At 38.9% G+C, this 13,777-nt stretch overlaps 1 protein-coding gene across 1 annotated transcript in view; it reads left to right on the top strand.

The window, feature by feature from the left end:
- The window catches only part of LOC133631452 (cAMP-specific 3',5'-cyclic phosphodiesterase 4C-like), a 244,300-nt gene that overhangs the window by 198,469 nt on the left and 32,054 nt on the right, over window positions 1-13,777 (top strand). The window contains exons 4-7 of the mRNA XM_062023653.1: window positions 3,882-3,918; window positions 4,169-4,242; window positions 4,314-4,366; window positions 8,922-9,034. Of these exons, the coding sequence (XP_061879637.1) occupies window positions 3,882-3,918; window positions 4,169-4,242; window positions 4,314-4,366; window positions 8,922-9,034 (277 nt within the window). The remainder of the gene's footprint in view (window positions 1-3,881; window positions 3,919-4,168; window positions 4,243-4,313; window positions 4,367-8,921; window positions 9,035-13,777) is intronic.

The following is a 13,777-nucleotide window of genomic DNA, read 5'->3' as shown; positions in this document are numbered from 1 at the left end:
CTATATCCATGATTAAATGCTTTATAATCCCACAATAGTTTTGCTCGCGTCCGTGCGCTCCATATAGATACTTAAACATGCAAAGGGGTTTCGTTAGTGCATGCTGATTTTAGAAATAACGTACACCTCACTGCACATGTAATTAGAGTTGCAAAGGGGTGGAAAGTTTCCGGTAAATTTCCGGAAACTTTCTGGAAATTTACCACGGGAAGTTAAGCTGGGGAAGTTTGGAAATACTGACCATTTTTTGATTATTCTAAGTTGGACACCGTCCATGGGAATTGATAGGAATTAATGGGGAATCATAGAGATGTCCGATAATATCGGACTGCCGATATTATCGGCCGATTATCGGCAAAAAAAAGCCGGACATCTCTATATATATTATTTATATATATAATAAATCATAGAGCGTTACTGCCCCCTTGTGTCTGTGTCGTCAACTACATATAGCAATACATAACAACTCGGCTCCGTTTACTCCTAGGGGAAATCCCAGCGGCAAAGTCCGTGTCGTTAGTCCGCCATGATTATCAAGAGAAACGACGCTAGTGCGCATGCGCCTGACAATGTGTTGCCTACAATGCATTAATAAATGAAGGTTTTTCAGTAATTAAAAATTTAGATGGTATTACTAACTATGTAGAATTTTATCGTGAATTATCATTATACCGTTTATTGTTACATCCTTAGTCCATTAACAAGTAAAAAGTCGAAGGGCGACCACGGTATGTTCTTGCCGCGATGCTGGTGTACTAATATGATTCAGTTACAGCCCAAGCTGTTTGTTTACATGCGTTTTTTTATTTCTCTTTGCTATTTGGGCTTATTGGACCCTAATTAGAATAAAAACTAAGAATCATTTTTTGATATGATGTACTTAGTCCATAAGTACACAAACGTGTACTTCAGGTTTAGTGACATGCTAATTCTTATTTTTACACCTTTTTTTTCCTCAAAATTCCATTGTATGTTATACTCTTCTGACACCACCAGATGGCAGTATAAGTGTCCACATAAGTGGCCATAAGACCCCAATTCAGTAGTGTACACAATTTTTGAAATAAGAGCTAAAAGGTGCTGTCCACGCATGTGGCCACTAAGCCTTTAGAGCAGGGGTGTCCAAACTTTTTCAACTGAGGGCCGCACACGGAAAAATTAAAGCATGCGGGGGCCATTTTGATAGTTTTCAAATATGGATTTTGGGTGTTTTTTACCTTTAGGGCTCCCGGGGACCATAAAGGGTCTAAGTCATTAAAATGTTAAAAACAAGTCAAATTATTATTTTTTATTTATTTATTTAACGCTTACAGTAAATCTCTGCAGTATATCAACTTCAGGTTGATATAAAGTTAAAAAAACCAAAAAGGTTTTATGCTTTTTCTGTCAAGACAACTTTGTTTTTTATAATAAAACTGACGTATGCAGTATTTCCCCCACTGCCCAAAACATTCAGAAAGCAATGTTTGATGTGAAGTAATTAGAGCCTTAAAAAGATCCATTAATTTTAATTAATTGTTATTTTTGAGTAATCACAGTGAAAAGATAAATAAAATCCCATGAAATATATTATGGATCCAAAAGGTGCCCCACTCATAAAGTGATACATTTGTATTAGTTTTTTTTTATTACTTCAACACTTAAGTTACGAAATCAACTTCAGATATATCTGTCGATTTTACTTTTGAACTATTATTTTGTTTGTTTTATGCTCTTTTGTCAAAGAAAACTTTGATGTTTTTTTATGGCAACCACACAATATATGCAATATTTTTTCCACATAAAACATTTTAAAGTGATATTTTTTAAGTAATAATTCATTATAACATAAATTTTTAGTCTTTTTTTTTTTTTTAGCAATGGCAAAAAAAAGCAAAATAAACAAACACAAAAGAAAAAAAAACAGCCTGCATGGCAGCTTTGTGTCAACATTGCAACTTTTTCTTGTTAGATTTCACCTCATTCCACTTTTTTTAAATGTTTTTTTAAATTTTTGCAATATTATCAATTTTGCAATTTTTGCAGAATGTGTGGGGGGCCGGTAAACAATTAGCTGCGGGCCGCAAATGGCCCCCGGGCCGCACTTTGGACAACCCTGATGTACTTAGTCCATAAGTACACAAACGTATACTTCATGTTTAGTGACATGCTAATTCTTATTTTTACACCTTTTTTTTTCCAAATTCCATTGTATGTTATACTCTTCTGACACCACCAGATGGCAGTATAAGTGTCCACATAAGTGGCCATAAGACCCCAATTTAGTAGTGTACACAATTTTGGAAATAAGAGCTAAAAGGTGCTGTCCACGCATGTGGCCACTAAGCCTTTAGAGGTTTTTAAGAGACTTAAAGATAATGTATGTATTTAATATTTGTTTACTTACTATGGTATATTATTATTTTTTATTTATTTATTCACTGTTTTGTTACAGAGAACAATGAAATGGGATACAATTGCTATGGTATAAAAAGGGGTAGGATTAAATAAGCTCAGCTTCTTCCTACTCCAGCGGTGTCCAAAGTGCGGCCATTTGCGGCCCGCAGGTCATTTTTTAACGGCCCCACGGCACATTTTAAAAATACTATTGAAAAAAATAAAAAACATAAAAAGTGGTATAAGAGAGAAAACAGGTTAAAAGTAACAAGAAAATGTTGCAATGTTTACTCTAATAACACAAAGCTGTCATGCAGGCTGTTTCTTTCTTTAAAAAAATAATAATGAATCAAAATCAATGTCATTATGAATTATTGACCTATTCAAGGCTCCAATTACGTCACATTAAATATTCCACTTTGAGATATTTTTTGGGGAAAATGTTGCATATTTTGTGTTTGCCATATAAAAAACTGACCTGTTGTTTTTTTTTTTAAAGATGGGCCTAAAACGAACAAACCAAAAACATAAAAAACAATAGAACTTATAATTGACGGATAGATCTGAAGTTGATCTCGAGATTATTGTGTTAAAAGTAAACAGTAAAAAAAACGTATAACTTATTTTTTAACACTTTAATGAGTAGGACCCTTTTGGATCCTCAATAATTTTAGTGTGATTTGTTTTTAAGTGCCATTGCTCAAAAAAAATAATGAATTAAAATTAATGGTGTTATGAGTTATTGACCTTTTTAAGGCTCCAATTATTATATAATCTCAAATATTCCACTTAAAAATGTTATTGGGTGAAAATATTGCATATTTTGTGTTTTTTCCATAAAAAAACTGGGTTTTCTTTGACAAAAAGAGCATACAACTTAAATCTTTAAAAGCGTTAAATTGACAGGTAGACCTAATGTTGATCTAGAGATTTAAAACTTGAATAATAATTTAAAAAATAATACTTAATAATGACACATTTTTAATATTTTTTTGACCAAAACCCGTTGGGGGCCCCGGGATCAAGCTTGAGTGGAGGCCTAAATGTATATTTTTTATACATATATTGTATTGGTTTTTTAAATAAAAAAATATCAAAATGGCCCCCGCTTGCTTTGATTTTTCAGGGTGCGGCCCTCAGTGGAAAAAGTTTGGACACCCCTGTCCTACTCCTTTTCGGACGTGCTGTAATGAAACAACTGGGAATATGTGATGCTTCACATTGCATCATATGCATGTTCCAAATGAACGGAAGTGACGGCGGGGGCGATAGTCACTCAAATGTGTGCTTGCAACTCGAAGCGTGACAATAAGCCGACACTCTTAAGTTGAGGTACAACTGCAATGAACACAACAACACTGTTTAGATGCATGCGAGCAGGTGTACCTAATGCTTCAGACCAGTGCATGCTGTCGGAACATTCCAAGTTCATGTATTTATTGTGTGTTACAATCTCAACACTGAGCACGTGTGTCCTGTTTGGTCTGTTGTGTCCTTTCATGCAGACATACAGAAGACATGATTGTCACACCGTTTGCACAGGTGAGTCCCTCAACATGAACACACACAGATGGTATTCTCATGGTACAAAAAAAACACCCCACAATGCAACACAGAGGACTTTCTTTAAGTGCCGAGTCAGCGACGACAGATGGAGTGACAGGTTACATCACCAAAACAGAGTAGTGCCAGAGCGGAGCAGATGTGGGTCAAGATCATGTCCCCCGAGTCACACACTGACGAGCGTGATAGTGTCAGGTGAGGTGAACACGGTCCGTTGCTCGCCTCGCAGGTCCTGGCCAGCCTGAGGACGGTCCGGAGTAACTTTGCTGTCATCACCGGCCAGCAAGATCGGCCGGCCAGCAAGTAGGTGCTTCTGGGAAATGTTTGCACGGGCCTGCAAGTGACTGTGAAATCTGATCAATCTGGGTCCACAGGACTCGATCCTCGGGCAGCAACCCACCATCCATGTGCAAGACCAGTCTCGCAGGTCAGTGATCGGCCCTTAGACTTTCACTGGCAAACATTGCCACGACATAATCTACCAAGAAAGGATGACAAGTTCAAGTTTAGATTAATTGTTCAATATACAGTGTGTCTGCTAAGTAGTCACAGGGCTTCTGTTCTTCCACAGCCTAACTGTCCTCAAAATTCTACACACAATACCCCATTATGACAATGTGAAAAGTTATTTTTTAAAATTAGTATTTGCAAATGTAAAAAACACATGTACCGTATTTTCCGGACTATAAGGCGGAGTTAAAATCCTTTTTTTCCCTCAAAACTCGACAGCGCGCCCTATGCCTAATGTACGGAAAAATTCTGGTTTTGCTTACCGACCTCGAAGCAATTTCATTTGGTACATGGTGAAATGATAAGTGTGACCAGTAGATGGCAGTCACACATAAGAGGTACGTGTAGACTGCAATATGATAGCAGTCACACATAAGAGATACGTGTAGACTGCAATATGATGGCACTGACACATAAGAGATATGTGTAGACTGCAATATGATGGCAGTCACACATAAGAGATACGTGTGGACTGCAATATGATGGCAGTCACACATAAGAGATACGTGTGGACTGCAATATGATGGCAGTCACACATAAGAGATACGTGTAGACTGCAATATGATAGCAGTCACACATAAGAGATACGTGTAGACTGCAGTATTATGGCAGTCACACATAAGAGATACGTGTAGACTGCAATATGATAGCAGTCACACATAAGAGATACGTGTAGACTGCAATATGATGGCAGTCACACATAAGACATACGTGTGGACTGCAATATGATGGCAGTCACACATAAGAGATACATGTAGACTGCAATATGATGGCAGTCACACATAAGAGATACATGTGGACTGCAATATGATGGCAGTCACACATAAGAGATACGTGTAGACTGCAATATGATGGCAGTCACACATAAGAGATACGTGTAGACTGCAATATGATGGCAGTCACACATAAGAGATACGTGTAGACTGCAATATGATGGCAGTCACACATAAGAGATACGTGTAGACTGCAATATGATGGCAGACACACACAAGAGATACGTGTAGACTGCAATATGACTCAAGTAAAAAAACACCAAAATTGTATATGTTCCATTGAAAATATAGGACATTACACACGGCGCTCGAAAATCGATCAAAATGTTTTAGTACGACTTTGGTAAGGCAAGGCAAGGCAACTTTATTTATATAGGACATTTACAACAATTTTTAAATTGGACCAAAGTGTTTTACAGGTTAAAAAGCATAGAGCAATAAACAAAACAAAAACAAACAAAGAACATAAACAATGCATAAGCCAAACAAGATAGTGCAAAAGAAATACGGTAAAAGGGTTCGGATAAAAAGTAAAATTGCAAGATAAAAATAATGAAATAATAAAAGTGCGACAAATTGGGAAAAAAAACTAAAGTGAAGCTATGAAGCCACACCGCTTGATGGATTGTACTGTGCATCAACATAGGAGTATTATTATGGTGTGTGTGTATAAGGTAAGACATATTATCTGGCGTTTTATTTCACTATATTATGCCAAAGCAACTTTTCTTACCTTCTGGTACCTGCTGATCTGTATTTGGGATCTGCATGCGTAGTGTTACTTACTTATATCTGTCAGTAAACTCACCATGAAAGCACTAAAACATACCGGTATAGTGAGTTTACATTATTCACCCAAGGAACCTTAGTTATTAGAGAGTTCCGCTCTGACGTTTTTTCACGGGACACATATCCGGGTGTTGTTGTTGCACTAGTGAGCCACGGATGAGGAGATGCTGCTCCGTTATTGATTGAAGTAAAGTCTAAAAGTCATTAAAACAGTTAGCGCCATCTTTTGACACTTCTTCCACTCCCGTCCTTGCACGCTGCACCGCTACAACAAAGATGACGGGGAGAAGACGCTGTTGAAGTGGAGGCACGTAAATAAGACCGCCCACAAAACGGCGCATCCTGAAGCGACTGTCCGAAAGCGGCTTGAAGATAATCTGTAAAACATAATGTATGCAACATTTTGAGCAAAGAACCACCATCACATGTTATGTAGACCACGAGGAAGTCTTTTACATTTAGGAAACAATTATAATAATATGACTCCTTTAATGCACCCTATAATCCGATGCGCCTTATATATGAAAAAAGATCGAAAATAGACCATTCATCGGCAGTGCGCTTTATAATCCGGTGCGCCCTATGGTCCGGAAAATACGGTACATAAGTATTGACAGCCTTTGCTCAATTGATTGATTGATTTTATTGTATTTTATTTATGTATTTATTAACAGACAATTTTATGTGACATTATAGTTTCTTTTGTTAATATCAGAGGTCGTTCTGCAAAAGGGTAATCCCTAGAAGAGTACAGCCTATGGACAGAGACCCACAGTTAAAATATACATCATCATTTGTAAAGAAGGAATCTTTAAATCCACCAAATCAGTCTCAATATGCTATTATTCAAATTTGATTAAAAGTTGCAGCTTTAAGATTTGCGATAATCTCATCATACGTACAGAGGTCCAAACCAACATTATGTGACTAATGTGAACTCCTCAGCCACAATACTTATTTGATGCACCTTTGGTAGCAACTCCAGCCTCAAGTCTTTTTGAATACGATGCCACCAACTTGGCACACCTATCTTTGGGCACTTTCTCTCTTTCCTCTTTGCAGCACCACTCAATTTTCATTAGGTTAGATCAAGGCTGTCCAAACTTTTTCCATTGAGGGCCGTACACGGAAAAATTTAAGCATGCGGGGGCCATTTTGATATTTTTCATTTTCAAACCTTAACAAAATATATGGATTTTTTTTAACATTTAGGGCTCCCGGGGACTATAAAGGGTCTCAGTCATTAAAATGTAAAAAATAAGTCAAATTATTATTATTTTTTATTTAACGCTTACAGTAAATCTCTGTATCAACTTCAGGTTGATATAAAGTAAAAAAAAAAAAAAAAAGGTTTTATGCCTTTTCTGTGAAAGACAACTTTGTTTTTTATATTAAAACTGAAATATGCAGTATTTAGTAATTAGAGCCCTAAAAGATCAATAATGCAGGACACCATTGATCTTAATTCTTTAATATTTTTGAGTAATCACAGTGAAATGTTAAATAAAATCCTACTAAATATATTTGGGATCCAAAAGGTCCCCCACTCATAAAGTCATACATTTTTATTAGTTTTTTAACACTTAAATTACGAGATCAACTTCAGATATATCTGTCGATTTTACTTTCGAGCTATTATTTTGTTTGTATTATGCTTTTTTGTCAAATAAAACTTTGATGTTTTTTTATGGCAACCACACAATATATGCAATGTTTTTCCACATAAAACATTTTAAAGTGATATTTTTTAAGTAATAATTCATTATAACATATATTGTTAGTCTTTTTTTTTTTTTTAGCAATGGCAAAAAAAAGAAAAATAAACAAAGACAAAAGAAAAAAAACAGCCTGCATGGCAGCTTTGTGTCAACATTGCAACTTTTTTCTTGTTAGATTTCACCTCATTCCACTTTTTTTTAAATGTTTTTTTACATTTTTGCAATATTATCAATTTTGCAATTTTTGCAGAATGTTTGGCGGGCCGGTAAACAATTAGCTGCGGGCCGCAAATGGCCGCACTTCGGACACCCCTGGGTTAGATGGTAAGTGTTGGTTTTCATCCAGGATGTCTCTGTACATTGCTGCATTCTTCTTTCCCTCTATCCGGACTAGTCTCCCAGTTCCTGCCACTGAAAAGCATCCCCACTTCATGATGCTGCCACCACCACGCTTCACTGTAGGGATGGTATTGGCATGGTGATGAGCGGTGCCTGGTTTCCTCCAAACATGACGCCTGGCATTCACACCAAAGTCTTCAATCTTTGTCTCATCAGACCAGAGAATTTACTTTCTCATGGTCTGAGAGTCTTTCGGGTGCATTTTGGCCAACTTTTGACTAAGAAATGGCTTCCGTCTGGCCACTCTACCATAAAGGCCTGATTGGTGGAAAGTCCTTCTGGAAGGTTCTCCTCTCTCCACAGAGGAATGCTGTCGTTCTGACAGAGTGACCATGGTCTTGGTCACCTCCCTGACTAGACTAAGATGAATGCAGCAATGTACAGAGACATACTGGATGAAAACCTTCCCATCCAACCTAATGGAGCTTAAGAAGTGCTGCAAAGAGGAAAGAGAGAAAGTGCCCAAAGATAGGTGTGCCAAGTTGGTGGCATCGTGTTAAAAAATACTTGAGGCTGGAATTTCTGCCAAAGGCTGTTAATACTTATGTACATGTATTTTTATTTTTTATTTTATTTTTAATAAATCTGCAAATAAATAAAAAAGACAACTTTTGACATTGTCATCATGGAGTATTGTCTGTAAAATGTTAAGAACAAAAATGAATGTCTTCCCTTTTTGGAATAAGACTGTAACTTAACAAAATGTTGACAAAGTGAAGCGCTGTGAATACTTCCCGGATGCTCTATGTGGATGGCTTTGGAGTTAACTCCTCCTTCTTTGGGTCTGACACAGAGGAACCCCACCAGCAGCTGGCCATCGAGACCCTGGACGAGTTGGACTGGTGCCTGGAACAACTGGAGACCCTGAAGACCCGTCACTCTGTCAGCGAGATGGCCTCCAACAAGGTAGTTTTACAAGTGGTAGACATTTGGTTTACCTTACACTCCACGACATAATAATGTTACACACTTAATCAATTATTAACCAATCCACACTTGGACTAGTCCCCTTGTACCTGCCCTGATTCTTAATTGATCGTCTTACCGAGACCTTTTGGACAATTCCTTCTGCCTTTTTCCATTCCAAAGTGCACAAAACAATGCCAAAAAAGGCTTGTTTGGATGGCATTTGTGTGAAAGAAGTGGCTCAGAAGCATGACAAGCATCTTTAGTATGAACTGGATCAGTGACTGTGAGCCGGCAAGCCTCCTCTCATTGGTCAGTGACCTCACCAACGTTTGAGTCCAGGGGTGTCACACTCATTCTCATCGTGGGTCACAATGCGGTCATGGCGGTCACTTCTTGATTACTTCTTGAGGAACTCTGTAGAAAATGTTTTCCTATTCTTGATTTGAACGGTTCCAAGAGGCTAAAACAACGCTAGCGTAGGGCATTTTTCTTCTAGAAAGGCAAAATGTTGCCCAGGACGCTATGAGAACAGGCGCTCGCTGGCCCACCACTTCGAGTCTCACATAGTTAACGAGCCGGACTGTGATGATCTGCTGCTCGGATCATGTTTTCTTTAAGTTGCTATTATGTTAGATCCACTATGGACTGGACTCTCACTATTATGTTAGATCCACTATGGACTGGACTCTCACACTATTATGTTAGATCCACTATGGACTGGACTCTCACACTATTATGTTAGATCCACTATGGACTGGACTCTCACACTATTATGTTAGATCCACTATGGACTGGACTCTCACAATATGATGTTAGATCCACTATGGACTGGACTCTCACTATTATGTTAGATCCACTATGGACTGGACTCTCACAATTATGTTAGATTCACTATGGCCTGGACTCTCACAATTATGTTAGATTCACTATGGACTGGACTCTCACTATTATGTTAGATCCACTATGGACTGGACTCTCACCCTATTATGTTAGATCCACTATGGACTGGACTCTCACTATTATGTTAGATCCACTATGGACAGGACTCTTACACTATTATGTTAGATCCACTGTGGACTGGACTCTCACTATTATGTTAGATCCACTATGGACTGGACTCTCACAATATGATGTTAGATCCACTATGGACTGGACTCTCACACTATTATGTTAGATCCACTATGGACTGGACTCTCCACTATGGACTGGACTCTCACTATTATGTTAGATCCACTATGGACTGGACTCTCACTATTATGTTAGATCCACTATGGACTGGACTCTCACACTATTATGTTAGATCCACTATGGACTGGACTCTCACTATTATGCTAGATTCACTATGGACTGGACTCTCACTATTATGTTAGATCCACTATGGACTGGACTCTCACACTATTATGTTAGATCCACTATGGACTGGACTCTCACTATTATGTTAGATCCACTATGGACTGGACTCTCACTATTATGTTAGATCCACTATGGACTGGACTCTCACACTATTATGTTAGATCCACTATGGGCTGGACTCTCACACTATTTTGTTAGATCCACTATGGACTGGACTCTCACAATATGATGTTAGATCCACTATGGACTGGACTCTCACTATTATGTTAGATCCACTATGGACTGGACTCTCACAATTATGTTAGATTCACTATGGCCTGGACTCTCACAATTATGTTAGATTCACTATGGACTGGACTCTCACTATTATGTTAGATCCACTATAGACTGGACTCTCACACTATTATGATAGATCCACTATGGACTGGACTCTCACACTATTATGTTAGATCCACTATGGACTGGACTCTCACACTATTATGTTAGATCCACTATGGACTGGACTCTCACTATTATGTTAGATCCACTATGGACTGGACTCTCACACTATTATGTTAGATCCACTGTGGACTGGACTCTCACTATTATGTTAGATTCACTATGGACTGGACTCTCACAATTATGTTAGATTCACTATGGACTGGACTCTCACTATTATGTTAGATCCACTATGGACTGGACTCTCACTATTATATTAGATCCACTATGGACTGGACTCTCACACTATTATGTTAGATCCACTATGGACTGGACTCTCACTATTATGTTAGATCCACTATGGACTGGACTCTCACAATATGATGTTAGATCCACTATGGACTGGACTCTCACTATTATGTTAGATCCACTATGGACTGGACTCTCACACTATTATGTTAGATCCACTGTGGACTGGACTCTCACTATTATGTTAGATTCACTGTGGACTGGACTCTCACAATATGATGTTAGATCCACTATGGACTGGACTCTCACTATTATATTAGATCCACTATGGACTGGACTCTCACACTATTATGTTAGATCCACTATGGACTGGACTCTCACTATTATGTTAGATCCACTATGGACTGGACTCTCACTATTATGTTAGATCCACTATGGACTGGACTCTCACAATATGATGTTAGATCCACTATGGACTGGACTCTCACACTATTATGTTAGATCCACTATGGACTGGACTCTCACTATTATGTTAGATCCACTATGGACTGGACTCTCACACTATTATGTTAGATCCACTATGGACTGGACTCTCACACCATTATGTTAGATCCACTATGGACTGGACTCTCACACTATTATGTTAGATCCACTATGGACTGGACTCTCACACTATTATGTTAGATCCACTATGGACTGGACTCTCACTATTATGTTAGATCCACTATGGACTGGACTCTCACACTATTATGTTAGATCCACTATGGACTGGACTCTCCACTATGGACTGGACTCTCACTATTATGTTAGATCCACTATGGACTGGACTCTCACTATTATGTTAGATCCACTATGGACTGGACTCTCACACTATTATGTTAGATCCACTATGGACTGGACTCTCACACTATTATGTTAGATCCACTATGGACAGGACTTTCACACTATTATGTTAGATACACTATGGACTGGACTCTCACTATTATGTTAGATCTGCCATGGACTAGACTCTCACTATTATGTTAGATCCACTATGGACTGGACTCTCACACTATTATGTTAGATCCACTATGGACTGGATTCTCACACTATTATGTTAGATCCACTATGAGCTTAGGATGTCGTTGTGGCTTGTGCAGCCCTTTGAGACACTTGTGATTTAGGGCTATGTAAGTAAACATTGATTGATTGATTGATTGGAGTTTAGGATTCACTTAGTTCTGTTTCAGCACCCCTTGTTTTGTGTTCCTTGTTGCCATGGGTGCTGATTATGTTCACCTGCCTGTGGTTAGTAGTCGGGACGCTCACCTGCTCCCGGTCACTAATCGGAGAGATATTTATTGCTGCCTCTCACTGTCTGGCTGTTTTGTTTGCTTCACACAACAAGTTACATTGCAAACCTTCCTGCTCCCCTCACCTCCCAGGCGGTGAACAAGGGGATGGGTCAAATGCAGAGGACAAATTTCACCACACCTAGTGTGTGTGTGACAATCATTGGTACTTTAACTTTTAACTTTAACTTTTTGATTCTTGTTCCCGTGCAAAGTTTATCTTTTGCTTCCCGTGCCGTCGGCACATTCCTATTTTTGTATTATTGCTTTCCTATCCTACCTACACGTTGCTTCCGAACGTCCATCTGCACCTTGGGGAAACAACCGGCGCATAACCATGCGACCCGACCGTAACGCGGACGTGACGTCAGGTGAATAAAACCTAAATATGCGACGTGTCCTCAATGTGAACGCATTCATCCGACCAAAACGTCTTTAAAACGCGATAAGCGTCATATTTATTCACCAAAACAGACGGTTACAAAACAACGTGGCAGTAAACGAGTGAAAATTTTAAGTTTTAGGAACTCGCGTGAAAGTTCCACCACTCCTGTCCCCGCATTTATCGAAGCAAAATATCCTGTAAAACTGCCAGAGCCAAAATACGTGTCCTCTTCCTTCTTAATCTTCTACCTGCAATAATTTGCCTTTCGAAAATATTGACTTAGATTGCACAAACTCCTTCAAATTGCCACAAGTGCGCCAGTACTGACACCGACCGGAGCTAAAACCATGTTTACTTCCGTAAACGCTGCAGTGCGTGCGACGTCATGACCGCAGGTCCCGACGCGGGTCAGGTTGCATTCACATCGGAAATTGTTGTAACATAAAAAGATCGGAGTTGACAAAGCAATCCGAGTGGGACATCCGACCCTGCAGTGTGAACATAGCCTATATGGCTGAATAAATTCTACCCGTACCAGATATCTTAGAGCAGGCCTGGGCAATTATTTTGACTCGGGGGGGAATTTAGAGAAAAAAATGTGTCTGGGGCCGGTATATCTATCTATATATGTATCTATATAAATATATATACACTAGAGATGCGCGGTTTGCGGACACAACCGCGGACTCCGCGGATAATCCGCCGGTTGGGCGGATGCATGACGAAAATTTTTTATTTTAAATAGATTCGGGCGGGTGGCTGTTGAACCAATTCAGAAAAAAAAAATACATACCGTATTTTTCGGACTATAAGTCGCAGTTTTTTTCATAGTTTGGCCATGGGTGCGACGTGCGACTTATGTGTGAAATTATTAACACATTATTGTAAAATATCAAATAATATTATTTATCTCATTCGCGTCAGCGACGAAGCAAATGGCAGCCATCGTCACACACACGCCAACCAATAAGAATTTGGCGGGGGGCGGGTCATGGCAGAGATGCA

The sequence above is a fragment of the Entelurus aequoreus genome, linkage group LG16, assembly GCF_033978785.1.
Source record: "Entelurus aequoreus isolate RoL-2023_Sb linkage group LG16, RoL_Eaeq_v1.1, whole genome shotgun sequence".
Classification (NCBI taxonomy): Eukaryota; Metazoa; Chordata; class Actinopteri; order Syngnathiformes; family Syngnathidae; genus Entelurus; species Entelurus aequoreus.
Note: the sequence above shows the minus strand (reverse complement) of the source record. Positions and strands in the feature narration are given on the sequence as shown.